At 42.3% G+C, this 23,888-nt stretch overlaps 1 protein-coding gene across 7 annotated transcripts; it reads left to right on the top strand.

Moving 5' to 3' along the window:
* Positions 1 to 3,492: 3,492 nt before the first annotated feature.
* On the top strand, positions 3,493 to 21,029 carry AIMP1 (aminoacyl tRNA synthetase complex interacting multifunctional protein 1). Of its 7 annotated transcripts, none has more exons than XM_078865135.1 (8): positions 3,493 to 3,581; positions 4,995 to 5,070; positions 6,510 to 6,647; positions 11,056 to 11,169; positions 11,687 to 11,872; positions 15,953 to 16,164; positions 18,026 to 18,194; positions 19,267 to 21,029. In XM_078865135.1, the coding sequence occupies exons 3-8, from the start codon at positions 6,539 to 6,541 to the stop codon at positions 19,431 to 19,433; spliced, it is 957 nt and encodes a 318-aa protein (XP_078721261.1). In that variant the 5' UTR covers positions 3,493 to 3,581; positions 4,995 to 5,070; positions 6,510 to 6,538; the 3' UTR covers positions 19,434 to 21,029. The 7 variants fall into 7 exon arrangements, with proteins under 7 accessions (XP_078721261.1, XP_078721256.1, XP_078721259.1 ...); XM_078865130.1 differs by having other exon boundaries at positions 6,514 to 6,647; XM_078865133.1 differs by lacking the exon at positions 3,493 to 3,581 and adding an exon at positions 3,589 to 3,722 and having other exon boundaries at positions 6,514 to 6,647.
* The last annotated feature ends 2,859 nt before the right edge of the window (positions 21,030 to 23,888 follow it).

The following is a 23,888-nucleotide window of genomic DNA, read 5'->3' on the forward strand; positions in this document are numbered from 1 at the left end:
CGAGTGAGCGATAATGCTCGTTAGAATCTCGCAAATTTCCCTTCTGGTGATCTCTTCAAAGGTACGCTATTATAATGCCACAATGCCCAGCCCTGCATGCTATAGGTTGCATCGTTAAAATGTGACAATCGCCTTTCAGCGAATGCTAAGGATTTGGATCATACGCGATGAAAGCTATTTTGATCCATTGAAGACGTGATGTAAGAATTAACACCATAAATTTTTGCGTTGAAAAAGTCACTTTTGAGACGGTTGTTCTTGGCCCATTATTTCCATGTGTTGAACTCTCGCTTAAAGGGAACCTGACATGTTGGTTCTTTCTCAAAGGTGACTGCTACGGAGAGTGAAATGATAACAACATTGGGTTAAAGCTGTCCAATTTATGCAATTTACTCTCATAAAATAATACCCTACATTTAGCTGTCATCAAGCTCTCGTAACACTACTAAGCTGAATGTTGAGTGTAATTGCTAAAATACTTTAAATGCGCTTTTGACCAGCGATCATAGATACAGTCCTTCATTACTCAATCCTTCAGCAAACTGTTGAGGCAATATTCCCTCAATTTACATTTATTGCAGAAAAAAACGTTATCTTAATTTTTTGTAATTTATATATCAAAGACTCGACATGCTTATTTGCTGCTGTTTTCATTAAGCATGTCAAATAAGGGAGGCAAAGTAATCGTTTTAATTAGAAAAGCAGCTGGAGCAATGATGACAATATTGTTTATTTTTGCTGAGCTGCGACAAAAAAACTAAAACCGTTGCAATTATAATTATATTGTAGTGCCGAAGCCTACCAACTAATTTCAGAATAGCATTCCGGTAGTATAAACATTGGGCATGCAAAGATGTGTCTCTTCATGAATTATAATCGATTATTATGCTCATAATACGCGATTGTATTAATTTAATTTGTATTGTAATTGAATTACATAAACCCTTCAACCGCTGGAGGTGCTACATATCGTCGATACAGAATCCTTCAGTAAACTGTTGAATATTTTAAGACAAATAGGCAATATTACCTCATTTCGTATTTATTTTAGATTTTTTACTTCATTTATCAAAGACTTGCAGATTTGCTGGAATATGCATGGAATATAATGTAAAGTAAGGACATCAAAGTAATCTCGCAAACCCTAGAGGAAATACTTGGCAAAAAATATATGGTAAAAATATTGTATTCTTTAAATGAATCCCAACCCTTTAAACCTGGTTCCTGTTCGCAGAGAGCTTATACAAACAACGTGTTAATATAACGCTTACAGATACTGCTTCAGTGAAGTTTTACAATAACAGGTTCATTAAATATAATAGTAATGTCAGAGAGAGAAAACAATCTTACATTTGTTTTGGTTGACTGGGCTTTTCTTATTTTTCTAACTTCCCGTTTTGAGATACCTATTTAATACAATTTAAATTGGCCAAAAAGTTAAGATCTTATCTATCAGTGACAAAACATTATTCTTACTTTTAATCATGCTGCATTTCATTGTTAGCTAATATATGCTGGTGCATGACAATGAATGAATAAGTATAACCCGTAAAAACAAAGTTTTTCACTATAAATCCTTTATATGCGTGGCAGCGAACTTAATATAAAGGATTTAAAAATATATTCGCCTGTGGAGGACGCAGGGATCGATCCCGCGACCTTTGGCATGGGAAGCAAGGGCGCTACCAACTGCGCTACTCCGCCACGGCCTGTGGAGGGGTTACGCTCTGGGCTCTTACACTGTGACGTTCAGCCAAAGCCATGAATGAGTTCTATTTGAATATATGTAAAATAAATTTTTTTTGCCTAAAAAGTGTAAATTTTTTGGAATTTTTTTTCACGAACATTAATTGTCTCGCACAACGAGTCTGTGTGGAAAATGTCAGCTCGATTGGATCACGGGAAGTGGGTTAAAAAACGACCGAAAGATTTGCACGGTCGTAAGCAAGCAAGCAAGCACGCAAGCAAGCATGCAAGCAAGCACGCAAGCAAGCAAGCGAACTTAATATAAATGATTTAAAAAGTATGCATTCCATTTCACCCTGATCTCAGAAAAACCACTCTGCCATACGCGTTGGGACCCACTGGACTAGGTGACCACTTGCCTGCTGGCATGGTTCTATGTCAATAGCTGCAGTCGGGCCAGATTTAGGTCACTGATCCCGGGACACGAGACCACACCCCGACCTACCCACACACAGACACCAATCCTCGACACAGGCTGTCGGGGACAGTGCTGTTAGCCAGCCACTATTAAAGACCAGCTTGGCACACGAGGGACTGGTATGGCCAGAACAATACCCGGGCACCTTTGTCTTCCCACTTGCTGACGTTTTGACACACCGCGCCATACAATCATCTGTGTGGACAGACTCGCCACCCGTCGTGGGAATGCAGAATTCCCACCACCGGTTCACGGCTGGTAAACGTCGTGATGATGGGCTCCACTTGAGCACGACATCACTTCCACGTGTTGTTTTAATCTCATGACTTTTTAATCTCATTGATTCCGGGGGCCAACCTTTAGCTACTTGTGGAGGGGGGGGGTTGCCCTCAACGTTGGCACCTTTGCTCGAGAGTGACAGGTTGTTTTTCAGTTTCATTTCTTAGGTACGAGCTTGACTACCCGAATTCGCCCGGGACTTGGATTCACCACGGCCGGCCGCCTTTGTCTCCCCAGTGGCGATGTTCACACACCACACCAGTTACTCGTTTGAGGCTGAGTCTACCTAGGGGAGGCCCAGGACCGGTTCAAATTATCGTCACCGGTGGTGGCCGTGAGCGGTAATCGAACTCGCGCGCGCGTCCACAGGTACACATACACGCGCTTGCTGCAGACAGACACGACTTTCAGGGTGCGCACGGCAGTAAACGACTGAAATAACAAACGAATGCTGCGCGAAGAACGCCTTAGACCTGCAACACATTTGTATGGGGGGGGGGGGACATCAGCAGGCACACTGCTGATGTCACCCCATGATGTACAGTCTTGAAAGTACCCACATGGCAAATTTCTAGTTTGTTGCATGTCGGGAAGTATGCTAAACATTTTGAACAGACACACATATTCACAAATTTCCCTTTTATGTAGAGAATAAGAAGATAACCCTGTGAGACATGCGGCTCTCGACTCGGGTGCAACCGCAACAAAACAAAAACATGAACAAGAAACATCTTAAAGTGACTACACGCAACAGAAAAATCCTGGAAACAACAGCAAAGTCTTCCAGGAAAAAAACATGTGAATGTCATCCCACGGGCACAACGCCCCCACCACGGCAGTTGGCATTGCCCATGAATTGGTGAGAAACGAAAAACCGCCCCAGAGGTGGTGGTGGTGTAGGGGTGGTGGTGGTGTAGGGGTGGTGGTGATGCTGGTGGTAGAGGTGGTGGAGTGGTGGTGGTGGTGTGGTGGGGTGGTGTGGTGGTGGGGGTGGTGGTGGTGGGGTAGGGGTGGTGGTGGTGGGGTAGGGGTGTAGTGGTGGTGGTGGGTGGTCAGCTCCAAACGCCCCCCCCCCCACAAAAAAACCCTCCTGCCGTGACGTCACCGGCGGCGAGGCCTACACGAGACAGGCTTCCGCGTGAGTCTCGGCCCGCCCGGCGCGCAGTGACCGCGTGTTGTTGCGCGGTGTTCGCGCGAGTGAACGTCGCGAAGTTAAAGTAAAAGACGTGCGCGTTCAACACAGTGGGAGGGGGTGCGCGTCTAAACACACGCCGGCGATGTGGGTATCGAGTAGCGTTGGTTGCCTTTGACAGCGGCGCGACTATTGCCGGGCCGATATCGCGTGTCTTGGGTGAACACTTCGTTACCAGTCAACTCTACAAGGGTTTAAGATACACGCGAGACCGCGTGTTGTTAACAACATCATTGTTAACACGTTTCTATCACGCTGGCTGCTTGCCTCAGTGAGCATTGAGGCGACAGCCGTTTCCTTTGGTGGCCCTGGGCATTCTACGTTCATGTGGCGGGGCTAGGTACGGTCGTGTGATATTGCGAAGGCTGCACGTTTGGAGATCGAGGCGGCCCCTCATCACCCCCCTGCTAGTAAGGCGGTCGATAAAGCGAGCAGTACCACTTAGTGCAATATTAACGGTGGTGCTATGGATATACTGGCCCCTGGGCACGGGAATGTGGAATTTCCATCGTGACTGCAGTTTGATAAGGGGCGACACTTTGACTCCGTGGAAAAAACATATCTCATGAGTCAATTTGTTTTTCATCTGGTTATGAATTGGATCAACTTCGTTCGGGTGTGAAGTTATTTTGTTGCTGTTTCAGTGATTGCGTCATGATTATTGGCGCGTGGCGTTCACAGATCGAACCCCGACACTGCCTCGCTCGCTCATCAACAATCTTTAATCCCATTAAAAACACAGCCCAGGACACAGCCAAAGTTTGCATTTAACGCACGAGAATTGGTCGTGGTATCTCGAGTTGCATGTTCACTTTATCCATCTGAGGGAGATGTTTTTGACGAACGTGTTTTTGTGATGAACTAATTGTAATTGTACGAGGATCGGTCTAAAATTATTCTGTCTGCGTCGACTTGCGTTACGGTAAATTAATCATTTAACACAGACGCATGATCATTTAGTTTCAACCTCTCACGTTGGCAGTGGGTTTTGCCTTTTTTATTTGCTTCATTTCACGAGGTGTGACAGCAGTTCAACATACAGTGAACATTATTATTTAGTTTTTCTCTTGACATTGCGGTGATCCACGTCACTCAACCTGCTCTCTCGTTCTCACCTGGTTCTATAATTGCAGCAAAACACCCCCATTGACGTCTCCCCCCTTTACGTCGTCCCGCCCTACGTCGTCTCGTTATTAATACCAACACCCGATTTGCGTCGCCTCAACCCACACGGCGGTGACAGCAGCATCATCATCATCGTCCCTCCTCGTGTCCGTCGCCTCTCAGCCTTCGCCTCCACCTACCCTGTAAATTGTCTTTGGTTTACGTTGTTTCGATATTCGCTGTCGCACTTTTCAGGACCGCATCCCCGACGTAAACCGGCTCTACAATTGACGACTTGAAACGGACGCCACCTCAAGTATTTTCGGGGGATGTAAGTACGAATGGCATGAAACGGGAGTAGCAGGAAAACACGCACACGTGTGTGGGGATGCCAACACTCCACGAGGGCAGTTTAGCAACCAACCTGCCGAACCTGCTGCCTCTATGCTTCTTGTAGAGAGTTTGTGTTTTTCATGGAGTTTATTCTCATTGCACATTCACCACCAAGGTTTTATTCCGGTTGGCTGAATGGTAGGTAAGGCGTGTGCCACCACACCCACAAATTACTGCAACGGCTGCATTTGCCAGTAAATGATGTGCAGTTTAAGAATCAGGAACTCTTGCTCTTCAGAGTTTGTGCTTATAGTAATTTGGTGATCTTTAAACCATAGAGTAGTACCCACCACTGCACCTCCCAACATGTACCTTTTGTAAGTAACTGTTAACGCATATCCCTCCTTTGGCCTCCAAGTCCTTACAAGTTGACAGACATGTGCCCGTGCATTACAGATAAACCCTGTAGTGCAATGTAAATGAGAAATCTCATTTCTATGCCAATGAGAAAAATACATGTGTCAGTAAAATCGTACTTCGTGTAACTTGCTTCATTATGTATGTTGACCTTTCGCACCGTACGTAGCCAACCGCGCTAATCGGAGGTGCAGGACTTTAATTATCCTATTGGTTTGGTGCAGTTTAGTGAAGGGGCCCAGATGACTACAGCTGCTTTTTGATAGGTAATGCTACCATGTGGTGTGACATGATGCTCATGTAGTTATAACATTGTGACGATGTATTCAGTAGCATGCAGTATGAGGCAAAGGTAATTTAAATTAGAAAGTTCTTGGCATAGCAAAAGCATGGCAAAAATAAACTTGCAAGTGCTGCACTTTCACACCGTACTGTATGGTTTACATAATTTTGTACACTACAGTGCAGATGTAGGCATGTTTTGTAAATCCAGACATGTGCAAATAACTACACATTTTTAAATGCATAAATACATCAGTATGCAGTAGTTTCACACACTCAAATTTATCTGTATACAGTCGTTTCACAATGTGTCACTTATTTGTTTCTGTTAGTCACGAGATGTGTTTTTTTCCCAATGATAAATGTAATGCATACAATTAATCCACAATATTGATTGCAGTAAACATTAAATGTCCCAGTGTTCCTGATCTTGTCATATTCCAGAAGCTAAGCAGCATTGAGCCTGGATAATCCTTGGATGAGCGATGATCATGCATTAACCACGTTTTATTGATTGATGCGGGGCTACGTTCGGGGCCTGCAGACAGCAGTGCTTTAAAATCGTTGTACATACATACATGTATGCTCTCTCATCCTTACTGCCCACCTTCAACCCACACAGACCAGAGTTAGTGAGGCCCTTATTCAACAATGGAATGACATCGATTTCTGAGCCCCCATGTTTGTGTACTGTGAAACTGGCGGACTCTCTCACTCTGAGCTCCCTGTGTGCTGCAGCCAGGTTTGTGTTGCGGCCATTTGTCAAAATGTCCCAGCAAAGCGCGGTGATTGGAAGATTGGAGCAGCGGGCTGCTGAGGCCGACCAGATCATTGCCTACCTGAAGCAGCAGGTGGCTCTACTCAAGGACAGAGCTGGTGAGGCTTTTACACACAGTGGTATCACATGGAAACATTGCTGTGTGTTTCATACTGTATGAGAACATGTTTTGCCGGCTGTATTCCTGCCTGGATTCTTATCGGTAGTGACATCTTCCTCGCATATTAGTGCGATGACGTCGGTCTCATCCCACGGGCTCGAGACGGGTTCGTGTGTGCTGACTTCACGCCAAACGCGATAGAGGAGAGAGATCGAGGATGGAGATGAGGGAGTGAGATGGGAGAGGGAGGAAGAGATGGGGAGCAATGGAAAGGAATAGGGAGAGAGAGTGAAAGGGCATGAAACGGAGATGAAAGAGAGCAAAATGGAAAGAGTACGGTGAGGGATAGCAACAAGCGGTGGGAGGAAGGATTAAGGAGAGGCAAGAGGTTGAAACGGGAAAGGGAGGGGTGGGAATAACGAGAGCGAGGCTGAGGTAAGAGAGAAATGGGGAGAGAGATTGGGGGAGGGAAGTGGGTGAGATCCAGTGGACGGAGGAGAGGAATGTAGATGGATGGAGGGAGAGATAGAAGAGGGGACAGGATTACAGAATTGGATAGAAACAGACAGTGAGAGATTGAGATGAATGTGGATGTACATTCCAGAGAAGGCAAGAGAAATGTGGAGAGAGACTGGGGCTCTATATAATATTAAAAGGTTTTCTGGCTGACTGAGCGACAGACGGAGAGTCATGTTCAATAGATGTGTGGGTTGCTACTGTTTAACTAAAAATGTCATATTTTGGCCTGTGGTTGACATCGAGTTGTGTATTATTGTATTGGTAAGATAAAGGGATGTATATGTGGTGTAATAAGCATGCTGGATTGACAATCGAGTGCTCGCTGGTTTGATGTTGTGGGGCGGCAGGTGAAATAATAGTGCACATTTTTAAAATCCTCCCGTTTTTGTTCTCCCAGCAGTTTTGATGGATATACCACTTAGATGATTGGCAGGTTGCATGGGTAGGGTGAAGTGTGGATACTCGTGCCTCTTCTGAGATGTCTGGGCAGTGTGAAATAGTAGGCCAAAATATAACGGAGAGCAAAAACTCGATTTGAAGCATTTTTGTGACTGCAGGAAATACTCTGGTTCTTTTGGTAAAGTCACGTAGAGAGAAATAAAATAATAATAGAATACGACGTTTTGAATTTAATTTATTTCTACATGACTTTACCGAAAGAACCACAGTTATAACTGAGGAGTGCTCTAAAGCTCCCTCGAGTGGAGGTTCTTCTACCAGCAGTGATGTAAGCAAGCAATTGCAGGGATGTACCTTTACGCTATCATTCATATTTTAACGTCTCACCACCAAATGCTGTAATATGCAAAGAGTAGATAATTTATGTAAACAGATTAGTCTTCAGGCATGATACACATACTCTGGCAGTCTTTGACGGATCTGCAAAAAACACTTGATGTAATTAGATTTCTGCCAAGGCTTCTTAATCCCATTCATGTCAGAGAGTTATTATTCAAGCAGATTGAGCAAATGTCAAAGATCTGCCAAAGTAGTGCCAAGCAATGTGGGTACAGCATTGGCATCGTGACATCAGAAGTGCCAAAAGCTCATCAAGTTAAGCCATGGTGTGTGCCTAATAAGGCGATTTAAATTCACAACGTTACAGTCTTGTATGATACTGATACATTTACTTAAGACTGTTTGAATCCTGACTGCCTCAGTCTGACCTTCTAAGGCACTAAAATTAAAGTCTTGACATCATACCTGCCACCAGGTCTGGCAGATTCCCTGGTTGTGTAAATTGCTACTCACCTCAAATTGAGTCATTCGGTGTGCCTGGATAAAAATGGTCACAGCAAGGACATATACCACTTGCCACGTTCCCCAGAGATGGAAAATCATACAAAAAGGCTCAATCCGTGGTGGATCTGTCCAAATTATGAATTGTGTTTTTGGGCACAAGGCTAACTTGCATTCCTTCAGCCTCTTTCAGCTTCGTGACAAAACGGTGCTTTGCCAGGTTTAAATTGTCCTTTGCCAAGATGTGAATTGCACCCTGATATCTAAGTTGGGCTATCAGATTTTAATATTGCCAATGAATTTAATATGAATCAAAATTTGATTCCGCATGCAATGAAAAATTATGACATGGGGTTGATGTTGGGAAAATAAATAAAAAATCTGGCACAAAGAAGAAAATGTTGTGAATTCCAAACATTTCTGAGGTTCGTACTGAACCAAGATTTCTTTCAGGGTCAATGAAGAAAGTTGACTTCCTTGTGGATTTAAAGGCCGTTCATGCTTCTATTTGTGTTGCCAGCTTACAAAGAAGGATTCTGCCTCTTGGGCACAGGCTGCAGTGCAATTAACCAACCTTGAATTGCATTAGAATATTAGCTAGCCATGCCAAGAATTTCAGAACATTCACACAGTATTTTTTCGAAAGAAAACCTTCATCTTTTCTATTGATGTGCATTAAAATGCAGACAATGTGTCCCAGGAACTTGCTAAAAAAAACACACACATTTTTACATTTTATTGCTGTGAAAGGAGTCTTAGTGGTTTGAGCTCGAACATCAGAGTTATTGTTTTGCACAGTTATTAGACATTAGCCTTTTGCCCATCCAAGGACGGGTCTATTGCAGTGAATCTGAAACTTGCAAGCGAAAAGCAATGCGTGTGCAGTTTGTAAGGGCGCGGTGACACAGACTTATTTCATTTAAAGGTTATAATCCCTTGTTCATCATGACGTCCTTTTTACTTTGTCTTAATTGCGTTACGGAGATCACGTGACGTGAGGGTTCTGGCTTTGTAGTGAGGGTTGTAAGTTGACGCGAGGAGGGGGGAGGAGGCGCCTCGGCCCCCCATGTGGAGTGACGTCACCCGATAATTATTATTAATGGGGGGGGGGGGGGTGTCCATTTGGAGGACGTCACCTTTTAATGATTATTAATGAGGGGGGCTGTTCGATGTGGAGTGACGTCACGAGCGTTAAGGACAGACATTCCTGGGTGATTATAGTAGGTTTTACTTATCTGATTTAAAATAAAGTCCAAGGGAAATGGGAATTTGTAGGTACAATGAGATGTATGCATATTTAGCAGTGAGCAAATAAATAATTGATTAAGAATAATTGGGACAAGGTAATTTATTAAAGCATATTCTGTGGCATGCTTCAATTGTAATAGCATTAGAAATAAAGAAATTGGCCCTTTTATATTTAAATGTTTTGTTAAGTATTTACTATATAAATAGGTGAGGTATATTCAAGAGTTTTATAATTTGGTTTGTCTGTCGGGATGCAATATTATATATTATAGAGGACAAGCCGCCAATACAAAGAGTGGCGAGAACATTATCCGTTAGCAACACATTGTCAGTAGGAACATTTAGCTGGCTATCCCATCAATTTTTTTCAGACGTAAAAACATTTAATTTTACATTTCTGATGAATTAATCGCATTGCAGTTGAATGGAACATGTTAAAGCTTTTGCATCCAAGGCTTTTGCAGATTTGTGGCCAAGGTTCTTATACTGCATATATAGATCTAACTAACTGTTGTGAAGAATGATATTATTTAATAATGTAAAAGTAGTTTCAGTCTAGAGTTAAGAGTCATTTTATTTCAATATTCGGTGGATGTGCTTTGAAAGATGCGTTTATGCGTTCTCTTACCTGCTTGTGTATTGATTTTCTGGGTTTTTCTGGCTTGCATGTCCACCTTATAAGTAACAAAAGTCTAGATGTTTTATGGAGCGAATAGGCTATTGCTCTGCCCAGAAAATGTCTGTCCATGCATCTGAGGACACTTAGCATACTTTCATGGAAACTGTAAAAGTCCAAAGGCAATCACTACACAGCTTGCAACACAGCTTATCAATCCCAATGACCACAGTTTTTGGTGCAATTTTGGCAACAAAATATTTCCTACAAGCTTTTATACATAAAATAATATGATTCCGACCAACGTAGTTCACGTGTGTGTGTGTGTGCGCTCAAAAGTGAACACGTTGGGTGGAAGCTAGTGCATGCCCCTTGTACGTGCGTTTGTATTTTTCCAAGTGCATATTTCTTTGTAAGATCGAATCCCGACGGGCCTTTCTAGTTTATATTTAGTTTTACTTATGATCTGTATCCATGCGTGTATTTACAATTTGTTTGGGTTTTCCGCCCCGGGGACGCTGCCATGGGTAAATGGATTTCACACCGGACTAAATGGGTGCACCTAGAGTCCATGGACGGGTCGCATGTGGTGGGGGGGGGGTAGAGTGTGTGGCCAGCGAGGAAGAGCCGGCCAAAGACCATCTAGCGGCGTCACGGAGCTCCCCTTAGTGCAGGCCCTTCCACCAGCTGTGGCGTGAGTGATCATTTGCAGGGGTGGACCTTCACTTTTTCCACCCAGGATGGTCATTGCTGCTTTGTACACGATGTTCCCCACTCTGTGCAGTGTTGCAGCAGTCGCAAAATGAAGAAGAGAGGCTGCAGCGTGAGAATGAAACACTAAAGCAAGAAATTGAAGTTGTGAAGCAGCAGCTCATTGCGGCTGAAGTTAGGAATGGATGTAAGTGATTTTTTTTCAATGAAATTACCAAAGCAATAATTAATTTACGTTATTCTATTTTTTTTTTTACACATGGGAGGAAACCATAGTAACTGGAGGAAGCACATGCATACTAGATTCTGAGCCTGCTACATTGATGTGTTAAAAATAAAATTTTCAACTGCAACGTTATGCTGAATTGCAACAATTCACTTAATTTGTCGTGAATTATTATACCCCCACTGCCCAGTTTTGGAATATATGTGTTGTTAAATATTGAGCACTAAGTGTTTCTAATGCAGTGAATGATTTTCTCATGAGGCCGTTACCCATATGACATTTCTTACCTTGTGTCTTTGCTATCATAGGGTCAAACACTATGCTGATCATCTGAGATAAACAAATTGAAATATAAATCGCATTTAAATACAGATTAGAATAAATGTGTTATTGTTCTGGCAGCCATACCATTATATTGGCATAGAGAGTTTTTTTGAGTGAAGTTTTGTTTGTGTCGTGATGGTGGTGACGCGTGCAGTGGTGCAGATTCCACTGCCCACGCAGCAGACGGCTTGTGTCACTCCCCCGTCAAAGTCTGGCACCGAGACTGCCGCAGAGAAGACGTCTCAAAGCCTCTCCAGCCCCTCGGACGTCGACTCGCCCCAGGCGGCTGCCCAGCCACCTCCCACGGGGGACAAGAAAAAGGAAAAGGCTGAGAAGAAAGGTGATGTCCAGACATTTACAGTTCACATATTCTGGCCAGATGTTTTCACTTTTTTAAGTTTTCAGTGGTTTGTGGGACAGGACGTTTTACCACATTGACCATTGCAAAACCGGTCTGGCTATGCTGAGGAAGCTGTAAAGATGGATTCCATTCAAACAAGTTTGCTTTTATTGTCCCTCCGTGATATGTTGGCTCATGCTAATCACCGACATAGAGAAATAATAATTGATGTTTTTGCCTTTATTTCTCAACTACAGTTTTTGGAAAACATTCAAATGGTTTTGAATAACTTTGGCGGAAGTGCATCTCTGTCTAATACTTCACATAACATGTATTTTGATTTCTGCATGCAGTCTTTGTTTCAATGTTTTATTTTTAATAATGGTATTAATTATATTTAAATGTATTATACCTAGGTCTTGAGAGCTTGGGTGAATGCATCACGTTCCATTGCCGTGTCCTATAAAGGTTAAGCGTTATTGTATTTGATATGTATTAGTTCTTCACAGAATGGGATTGATCGTATGTATGTCGGTAGTAGTAGAACACTTCCCAAACCTGACTTGCTAATTTTGTTGGTTGGTCTCTAAATATTTAGTTTTGTTTTCCCAATGACCTTTGTGAAACATTTCTACACATGATGATGAGATACTAATGGGTCTATAATTCTTGAGTTCAGTTACATCATCCATTTTAACTAAGCAATGACCGAGGCATCTTTCCATCATTAATTTATTTTTAGTTTAACACGTAGGCTTTCGCGACCAATATTATTCACAATAAAGGTTTTTGGGTTAGATCACGTTATTTATAAATGTGTCGTAACCCTCCACCACCGACATGGCCAATCAGTATTTAAGTCCGGGAGCAGGTGGAGGGCCTCACTATTCTGGCGAATTGCCCGACGATGATGCTGGTTGATGTAATTACCAGCGACACGTCGTACTCAAAAATTGTAAATGTTGTGGATTCACTCTTCAACACACTGGTGGCCTAAAGTAGTGAACTATTTGTCTTTTGTCAACGTGACACATTTTTTTTACTGATTGGCCGTGTCGGGTGGTGGAGGGTTACAACACATTTATAAATAACGGCAATCTAACCCAAAAACTTTTAGTATTAATTAATTTATTTGCAAATATTTGTGTAAATGTCTGATCATTTTGTTGAAAAAAAGAAAATAACAGTCCCGATTTTTGTAGGACATTCAAAGTGAACATGTTATGTAGTTTGATATTTCTGAATTGCCAATTATTAATCACCTTTTTTATTTTTATGTCCCAATTTCTTGTTATGACATCTTCAATCAATGTTGTATTGTGCCCTCTATATTTTGTGCTTTGTGGTCAGATTTCCTGATTAAACAGCAATTATACCAACAATGGAAATTAATTATTATTGAAGTGCTGAATGAGGAAGTCTACAAATTTGATAAATATGACAATTCGGCATTTTAACCCATCTTGTGTGGACACAGCGGGAAAACACAGAATAAATATTAGGAAATGTAGAGGCAGATGAGAGCGGGTGTATTTTGAAAACTGAACTTGAAAATGAAACGCAACAGACTAATGCACCTAAAGAATACCGTTTTCCATCGGTGCGTATTACCTACCGTAACATGGACAGAAAATGGAATAAAAGTTGAAAAAATTGTAAGGGAGAGAGAGGTGCATGCTTAGGATTGCACTGAGAGATGATTTAACAATGTACAATTTAACAATTGGGTTTCCCCTTTCTGGCAATAAAACAGGTGTTAATTTGTTAAAACACCAAATGGAAACATTTTGCGAGGAATCACCACAAGTGGTTAATGCAGACATGATTTGATACTGGCAAAGGAGGTCCCATGATGAAATGTACAATTTATTAAGAAAAGAACACTTTATTGACACTTTGTTTGAGAATCTTTAATAATTAAATAGTGAAAACATTCTTTAATATAACATAATTAACTGCAAAATACTGAATTCAATTTATCATTCCCTTTGCCATATTGATTGCATTATTCATTCTAAAATCAAGATCGCTGAATGAACATTGATTGAGACATTTCTTGTAAAACTTAACTTATGTTTCACTGTCTTGTAAAATGCTTTCGTACCAAGTATTACATTTGGCATTTTTGTCTAAGTATTTCCATAGAAATTAAGTTTGCATATTTGTTTGAAGGAAACCCAAGAGTAAGCCAATATAAATGTATAGGTATTTATATTGGCTGAATTGATTTGTGAAAACTAAAAGAAACAGAGCACATTTTAAAAAATGTTTTTGTTTTGAAATGACTTTCAGGAAAGGATTTAAATATAACAAGGCATTGTATGATAAGCCAAATAACTTCTTGTTCGCATCAATTGAAAACATAAAATGTGGGTATTTACCTAAAGCTAAAAATGTTTTCATTTGACTGCTAGTCTTCACATTATCACAGAGTTAAAATGCAGAGGTTGTCATCGGGCCAATGACATGTGACACAGTGTTGTATAACAACATTACATTGCGTTGCATTTCTGTTCAGAGGCACAACACAACATTATAGGGCACTATGATCGCAGTTCATTTTATGTTCACATGCATATGAAGCACTGTTTTGTTTATATATATAAAAAAAGAAAATATATTACATTTGGGTTGCAATATAGTTCATGACTAGTGCTGGTCAATTCCTGCATGAATCTTACTAAAGTCCTCGGATTCCATCCTGAATGAGATTCTCATGCAATAGAATGAGATTCTATTGCGAATATAGCTTATCTAAGCTGCTAGCTTCACAATCATGACCAAATATAGTTAACCAGGCTCACCCTTAATATATATTGCTGAGTGTATCATTGGCTCATTTCTACTGCGATTCTGCCATGACGTTCAGGGAAGAAAGGGCTTGTGGGACTTGGACATTGTCGTGAAGGCCAGCCTTGGCACACTCCTTATCCGTGCCCATGCGCAGTCAGAAATGATTGAGCAGTCACATTAATGGCCACGTAACTGGATGCCCTGGGACTGATAAGTGGTGTTTCTGCTGCTTGCTGCCCTGGTTGTCTCTGCTCATTTTTTCTGTCGCCAGGCTCAAGTCATTTCACCGTGGGCTGTGTTGCCGTCTGTCCTCTCTCCCATGTGTCCCTGCCGTCATGTCCTCTACATCCCCCTTTTTGCCCTGATGTGGTGGGGTTTTTTCAATCGTTGTAAAAAGTTGTTACGCTTGATTGATTGCATTTAGATGTTATGTAACTTTAAATAATAGTTGTTGCAATGAAATCATTTATTCAATCTTTTATTTAAAAAATATTCCATCATTACGGTTGTTCAACTGTACAGGGCATCTATTGCTGTTTGCGGCACATTTTGTGCCAGACATGATTATTTTACAAAAATAAAATTGCCATTGAATATAAATGCCATTTATTTTTTTTGAGCGCGAATAAACTCACTGTGAAGGACACACACAACAGATTATAATATCCACCTTCAGACTAATGTGGTTAAAAATCTCTATTCAGGCAGTCCCTGAGATACGAACGTCCAACTTGTGAACATCCGCATTTACGAAAGAACTAATAATAAATAATTACATAACATGTAATTATTTTCACCATTCAACTTGCGAACGTTCGCTCGTGCTCATGAACCGAACCGCAGAACTATTTGGTTTGATAGTGATCCTCCGTGAGATGTAATGAGTCCTAGCATCCCGCGTTATGCTTAATGACAGTGAACCGTTTGACTTGGGGCAAGTGAAAATAAAACGTTAAGCATGTTACTTTATTCATGTTTTATTTACTATACAGTATTTATTACAGAATTACATGCAAATGTACAAGTTTAACAATATTTAAACATTTTTCTTGAAACACAACACATTTCATAACACTGACCGTACGTACGATTAAATATTGAGTACTGAGATCTGAACAAATCGACTTACGAACAGGTTCTCAGGAACTTAACCCGTTCGTAAGTCGAGGACTGCCCGTAGTTGCAGTTACCAAAAAACGATACCGCTCCAGTAAAAAACGAGAGAGCTCGTGAGAATTACGTCACGTGCAACGACGGCCTTTGTAAATATCGAATGTCTGGCTGCAGGTGAAAAGAAGGACAAGGAGAAGAAGGTGGGAGGCGCGGAGGAGGCGGCTCGTCCCGTGGACGTGTCCCGGCTGGACTTGCGCGTGGGACGCATCGTGTCGGCACAGAAGCACCCAGACGCCGACTCGCTGTACGTGGAGCAGGTGGACGTGGCGGAGGCAGCGGCGCGCACCGTCGTCAGCGGCCTCGTCAAGCACATCCCCCTCGAGCAGGTGAGCCGGTGCGCCGCCGCGCCTTGTTCAGTGGGCGCTGCTCTGTGTGTGTGAAATGTTAGTCTTTTTGTTATCCGTTTCATGATTTGTCACAAAACTATGGGGAAAGGTTTTAAAGCCATTGTAAGCTCTGGTTGAGAACAAAAGTTATTGTTTATGGATTACATTGAAAGGTTGTTATCTGAAATGTGCTCGTATCAAACGTTGCTCTTTGCTTTCACCCTCACCAGTGTAATGTTAGCATGTGTTGCTTATTAGAACTGTGCTTATATGCAGCTTCTGTCATCGGTTCACCGACTAATATCGATTCTTCCACTAAAGTACATGCAATGGAATTGTGTGCGTACAAATGTGTCTTTCAGTCATTTTGTATGTTAAGAGTTCAACATGGCCCCTGCAGCAACTTAGTGGCTGCTATATTTACCGCATTGCTTAAAAATTATTATTGAAACGAATTGCGACCCTGAAGAGAGACAATTCATCGCATCACCGGGATGTGTTGAATTATTAAAGCCGAAATGCATGTGTGTATTATATTTTAATACTGTGTACTTAAAAAATTGAATATATATTTTTTGGTTTCAAGAATTTAGTACACTTGTGCTATTTTCCAATTTTCACAGACCTTCATAGTTGAGTCCTATCTGACTAATTAATTGTTCCATGGAGGATTCTTTTTTTTTATGTTTATGTCATAATGTTAATTAAATTTTGTGACCGAGGTGGAACACAATGACTTTCACAAACTGAAATTTAAATGTCACTTTTTTAAATTGAATTGTATTTTTTCCCCCTCGTTATAGACACACATTACTACTATTTAAAATAATCTATGCCTCAAGTTTTCTTGCTGGATGCTGCCTGGGCTCCTCACCACCCCAACAACAACTATTGATTAGTGGGGGGTGTGCTGTTGCTATGGAAATTAGCTGGGTAACTGGCTCAATTAGATTTTGTGTTTAACAAATAAACATTGAATTGAAGCGGGGCAGAAGAAGTTCGAAAGACAAAAATAGCGACAACAAAGAGGTGGGATTAACAAATACAGAAGACTGACATGGGTAATTAGACGTTGCTCTCACCTTGTGCTCCTATTGATGTCATTCTTTTGCCTGAATATTCTTTAAATCCTTTAGAATATAAAAACCTCACAATACAGGAATCCCCCAATGTAAATTGCCACATTACGCGTTTTTTGCACACACGTTGTTGATTAATGAGGGAACATATTTCCTCATATTCTAATGTTTTGCATATGCATTCTTTTTAAAAATTGTACAAACATTTTTTCACGCAATTTTTTAACTAGGAAAGCACGCAGTGAAAGCGGACTTTTGCGATGTGATGCCGTACTGTACTCGCCTAGCACGTACCACCAAAAACCTCCACATGGCAGAGGGAAGCTTGACTTGACAGTGTGGAGGCGTTAGACACGGTGGAGCTGCTTTAGTCCCATTATTACTTAAAATGTACGTTAACTTCTAACCGTATGCATTTTTGTACACTTCATGACATTTAGTCACACATTTTTTTCCAGGAACGTTGGCTAGGAACGCAACCCCTGATTTTAACATGTCTATGAGAAATTGGATTTCACTTAAAGTAATTTTGAGTTTGGTAACATTTTCCAGAAATACATTCCTTGTGCATAGCGGGGGATCCCTGTACGTAACATCTTGAATTTTATTACATTTAAAAAACACAGCCCTTTTATTGCTCTGAGTACAGGATTGTGAAAAGAGTATGAAAATGTCAGCTGTCTCTTCTTTTCCGTTGCAGAGGAATGGTTCTGTACGCATATATCAAACATTCTGAAATGTGTTTTGCTTTTGAGATGTGGTTGTTTTGTCGTTGGGAGCAGATGCAGGACAGGATGATTGTGGTGATGTGTAACCTCAAGCCGGCCAAGATGCGGGGTGTGCTGTCGCAGGCCATGGTGATGTGCGCCAGCTCGCCCGACAAGGTAGAGATCCTGGACCCCCCGGCTGGGGCCGTTCCTGGAGACCGCATCACCTTCAAAGGGTACCCAGGTAAGCTCACCTACAGGTAAACCTGGCAGTTGGTCTCAGCCAGTCACTTGGACATCTGTGAAAAAAGAGCTTTAGAGCTCATCGGATTCCTCCAGTAGAAACTAATTTTCGACTTCTGACCTAAAGCATCTGCAGCTGATTTTTTTCCTGACACTCACTGCAAGTATTACACTTGATTGGCAAAGGGTTGTAGCACCGTCTGTCCCAGCCAGTCACTCATAGAAGTCTGTGCCTGCGGAGCAGAGGACCCCGTGTCGATCTCAAACTGACGCAGCCAGGTGTGATGGACAATTGGACGTTTTAAATTGCCACCTGGCCTCACTGAGCCTCGACGTGACACGCAGCTAATCGGTCTGACATGGCCGAACAACGGTAATCGCCTCTCAGAAATCACAGCATTAATGTTGCCGAGGAAAGTGTTCGATGTTATTGCATATGTATCTCAATTTAAGTAAATGTTCCTAATTAAGTAAATGAGTCACTGATTTTCACTCTTTTTTTTTTAAAGCAGCATTTTATTTTAAGAGGAATTGTTCATAACTTTCACTGTTTTTGCGGGTTAATAAAATTGGGGATTTAGTCATTGCATGTAAACTTTTGTGTATTCATAAAAATATTGCATAGTAAGTGTTCAAACATTGGTGACGAACGGGGAAAAGTGGAGAATCCACTGCAAGGAGATATTGGTGAAGAAGGATATGGTCATGACCCAATAGCTAAAGCCAAAGTATGTACTTGTATAACTATACATTATTTTGTACTTATTACATGCAAATTTGAGTGTATGCCAAGTCAAAATTTATGTTCCAGTGGGAGCATGTCAAATTAATTTCATTATCCTAGCATGTAATGTTGTGACTGAGGCTTGAATGCATGGGGTTAAAAAAAACATCTGACTCTGCAGGCCTCCTCTCATATCCAGCAGTGAATAGTACACATTGGAACTATTTGGCACGCTTTAACATTTATATTTTGGTTTCTTTAGTCATATGCCCCATGCCTTGCTGACTGTATTTAAGAACCATTGTCTTTGCCTCTGCGTCATAACTAATTGTTTGCATTTTCTTTGCAGGTGAGCCAGACAAGGAGCTTAACCCCAAGAAAAAGATTTGGGAACAAGTGCAGCCAGATCTTCTGACTAATGCTGAGTTCGTGGCTACCTACAAGGGTGTGCCCTTTGAAGTGGCAGGCAAGGGTGTGTGCAAGGCACAAACTATGGCCAACAGTGGAATCAAATAAGGGCTTTTAAATTGTTTGTGCAATGCTCTCTACCTGCTGCTGAATAAGGGTATTTCAATGTTAAATTATAGAGAGCTATACGACTACAAATGATGCTGTGTTGTTAGAACATTTAAGTAATTCTCACTTGATGCTATGTTCTAGTACCGGTTGTACGAGAGACACTGGCAGACGTTGACGATTTGAGTGCTTGGTGCAGTAAAACTCCACTTTACCAGGATTGGAGTTAGGAAATTCCCTCAGACAAATTCATGGCTAAAAGTAGTTGTATTAAAGTCCTATCTATGGCTAACCTGTGAAAATCGTGGATAATAGCCTTCATTTTAAATCCGATGCAATGTACTGCAGTGTACAGGCACGTCTCGCTGATTGAGCAAGATAGGTTGCACGAAATTTGCTCGATAAGCAAAGACTCGTTAAACGATAATCGTTTCCCATTGACTCACTCCCATGTTTAAAGCTGAGCTACTTTTTGGCAACGTGAGAAATACAAATGTGAATTTTTTTTTATCAATTAATGAAACATGAAATGTAACACCACACGTGAAGAACCACAGCGCTTGCAGGTGGCTGGCCTTGATGTTGTTTGAAGGGTAGATGTTGGTGGGTGGAGGGAGCAGTAGGGACCACCACGTAGGACCGCAGGTTCAAATATCACTCGCCACTGATGTTCGCCGTGGTTGGGAATCGAACCACGGGTTGCTGGGTTCATAGCCACGATGTGAGGGTACGGGACAGAGCGCGACTTCCTGTCCTCAGCGGCTGCAATGAATTCGTGCCGCCACCTACCCCTCACCCACCCACCCACCTACCCCTCACCCACCCACCCACCTACCCCTCACCCACCCACCTACCCCTCACCCACCCACCTACCCCTCACCCACCCACCTACCCCTCACCCACCCACCTACCCCTCACCCACCCACCTACCCCTCACCCACCCACCCACCCATGACGGTGCCACCCCGAGGGCCCCCTCCACGATACAACTCGACGCCCTGGCACATCGCAGGAGAGAGGGGAAACAAAACAGCTGCGGGCCCCCACCACCGTGTGCTCCCTGCCACCACCAGACGGACATTTATCGATCAGCGTCCCATCGCCAAGCAAACATTTGCTCGCTTTGCCAACAAATTCAAATTGCTCGTTGTGGCGAATTCTCGTAGAAAGAACGCTCGTTAAGCAAGACACGCCTGTATATTACTTGTGGAAGCAGCAGCACCTTCACTCACTGGAGGAAACAGTACAGAGAACAACATCCACAACACAAAACATAATCTTCAATTGTTGTCGATACAGCCTTCCTGTTTCAGATAAGAAGGTTGTGGATAAGAGTTTTACTGCCATGGTTTGGGAAAATTAAATCTGAATTGAAATGTTCCTCATAATAATTAACAAGTTGAAGGCCTCCCCAAGTCAGCACTATCATCCTGCGACACGATAAGCCGAAATGTTAATTGATCACTTTACTGTTGGCGTAACTTTATATTTTGTAAAGAGTAAGAAGAAAGCAAAGGACAAACGCACTCCTACTCTACGTATACCTGAAACTTGTCTTTTTTTTGGCATTCGAAATAAATCGACGTCTACAGCATTGTTTGCTGGTTGCATTGTGTGTGATCTCTTCATGTGTGCTGCTTCATATTTTGAGTGCTTCTCTTTCATGGTAGTTGGCTGTATTCCCATGACAACATTTTCAGATTACTGGGTTGGTTGAATATTTATGTGTGCTGAAACATGCAGTGCACTTTTAGCAAATTATTGAAATTGAAGGTCATTCGGTTGTTATTGTTAAAGAAGATTAGATGAAAATGTGTTGTCCGAAAGCAATTTCAGAACCATTGGTAGAAATTTACTGTGAAATTTTCACTATTTAAATTTTCCATCATAAGGGCGTTTTATGTTGGATTTTAGATTACCACGATAAGTATAGTAAATGTGTACTGAAGCGTAGATATTTTATAAGATAATGCCCGCAACTATAAAATAGATTCTTTAAAGGGGACCAGTTACAAATGTTATCTTTGTATGTTCCAATTTGGTGGATGATTTTCTAAAATGTAACAAAATGCTGCGAAAACCGTTATGAACTTTGTTGATGGCTTGGTTTTATTGTTGATTCCCTTAATAGCCCATTCCTTACTGTTATTAAAATGTTTTTCAAATAGCATGATATATAATTAAGTGAGAGCATCCTGCGAAAACTTGCATATCCAAGATTTAACGATCTACTTCGTGCACTGTACATGACAAGCTACTGTAGTGGACGTTTCATATACTCGTAACACTTGTGCAGTGCAAACTAAAATAATTGCAATCTAGCTCGGCGAAGATGATCTTGATTAGAAGTGCCATTCACAATGTCAGGCTGAATAACGTAGCAAAGCAAATGCCAAGTGAGGGTCATTAGAATTGCCGTAAGTATACGTAGCATAGCTTCGTTTTGCCAAGTTGATAAAGGTGCGTTGTCAAATCTTTTGGCAGGAATTTATGCAAAGCTGCGACCGTCGCGAGTTCCAGGTGAGATCGCGGCGTGTGCGTGAGGTCGCCGTTTTGAGACTTGGAACCGACGTCATTGAAGGAGGGCCCAACGAGCCGCCAGGTGCATCTTAACACCTTGCAGACACCGCTTTTTTTTTGGATCGACCGCTTGATGGGAATTTTGGTCCTAAAAAGAGAAAAAGTTGACGTCAAATGGACATGCCAAAGACGATATGAACACCGCGGGTCACCTGCGCTACAGCTTTGGTGTAGCCCGAGCACCGAGTGCTTCCCCTGCCTGACTGCGGCCCATGAGCTGGAGAGGTTTCCCAGATTTCTTGGCTCTGCCGCCGGTAGATGGGCGCACATGGTCACAATGGCCACGTGGTGGAGGGCAGCCTGCAGTTCATCATTGGCTCGCGTATGCAACGTACATGGTGGCAACAGGACCCTGCAGCGATGCAAATATCACTCGCGAGTACCCTCCCGTTGCGAGCTCTCTTTCAGATGTTTAGATTTGTTTTATCACGAGGTGCTGTTTGAGGGAGGTGTGCCTGGCTGTCAAGCCAGTGAAGAGCTCTGCTCACTCGACGGCCACTCGTTGAAGGCGTGGAGGGTCGTGCAGGCACGGCTTTGGAATCTCCAGGATCCTAACGTGTCGAGAAGTGGAGGCTGGATAATGAACAATCAAGGAAGCCTTATTCAGTCTTTGCAAACCCATAAAAGCTAAAGCTGCTGGGCTGGCCCATCAACGAGCAATGAGAGGATCTCTATGAGAACAGCATACTGGTGAAGCCGGCGAATGCCCACAACGTCCTGGAGCCTGGGTGACCTCAGTCTTGCTGATGACAGCTGTATCTCGTCTTGTCGGTGGCGTTAGCCATGTTGGCAAAAGGCGTTCTCACATAGGCCACTCATGGGAGATTCGCTGGCTTCGCTTCTGACATTCAGACCAAATTGACTGGAACAGGGGAGGAGCCAATCCTATTGATGGGAAGCCAAGGCAATATCAAGTTTGTCACGTTTGTGGCTCCCACTACTGGACTAGAGCCAAAAGCGTGTAATTAGTGGCAAGTGAAAGCACTATTGTGTACTTGGATGTGCCCGAGTCAGAGCCAGTTAACGTGTGTGCTCTGTTCGGGTAAAAATCGATACACAGTCTGCACACCGGTGTTTGTGTTGTAGCTGTTGTTGAACTTGTATTAAAAATGTACAACTGCAAAATAGGCTCTGGGAGTTTGTGAGAGAGAGAGCTGTGAGGTCGTCACATTATTGATTCATCACTATCCGTATGTTGAACTTCTTTCACACAGTACGTAGCCAACCGTGCCCGATGCCCAGGATGGACCAACCCTCCTGACACCACCCGTTGTCACATTACTTATCATATATATGTTAAGATGTGAGCATTTCGAACTCTCACGCTTGTGTGGTTCTGTTTGTTGACAGTGGAAGGCTGGTGACATACTGAAGCAGCCGTCTGGTTTATAAACAAAAATAATTCACACTGAAGTACGTATGGAAGCTATCGGTCACCTCAAGTGACCTCTGACACCAAAACCTTGCCTACGGCGCGTGTGCCGTTGCGTGTGTTCACATTGTTCCATCAGAATATCTTTGTTATTGTTCAGGTGACAAGCGTGGTACCACGCGTCCATCCGCAGTCCTGATGAACACCCCGATTGCAATAAAGTAGCTCGATACGAAAAGTCTGGGTACTTTGCGTGGTTTACTCGTCCATGTATTGTGATGTCTCCTGCTGCTGAAACATAAGAATTTAGGAGGTTCTTGTGTGTTGACAAAAATGTGTTTATGGACCCATAGAACTGTGGAAGTCAACGAACAAGAGGTATTACAATATGATTTGTAGAAACGAAGAAGGCTGCAAAGTGGGGCTGAAGGTAAATACTGCACAAGAAAAAAACATGTCACAAACAACAAGTTCACTGAACAAAAATGTCATATTTGTTGGGA

Source organism: Lampetra fluviatilis, chromosome 19 (assembly GCF_964198595.1).
Source record: "Lampetra fluviatilis chromosome 19, kcLamFluv1.1, whole genome shotgun sequence".
NCBI classification, from domain to species: domain Eukaryota; kingdom Metazoa; phylum Chordata; class Hyperoartia; order Petromyzontiformes; family Petromyzontidae; genus Lampetra; species Lampetra fluviatilis.

Bases quoted from the DNA above. Each gene is read 5' to 3' on its own strand.
- AIMP1 (XM_078865130.1), top strand. The intron at 6,648-11,055 runs GTGAGGCTTTTA...CACTCTGTGCAG, and splicing joins TCTACTCAAGGACAGAGCTG to TGTTGCAGCAGTCGCAAAAT. The intron at 18,195-19,266 runs GTAAGCTCACCT...TTTTCTTTGCAG, and splicing joins CACCTTCAAAGGGTACCCAG to GTGAGCCAGACAAGGAGCTT.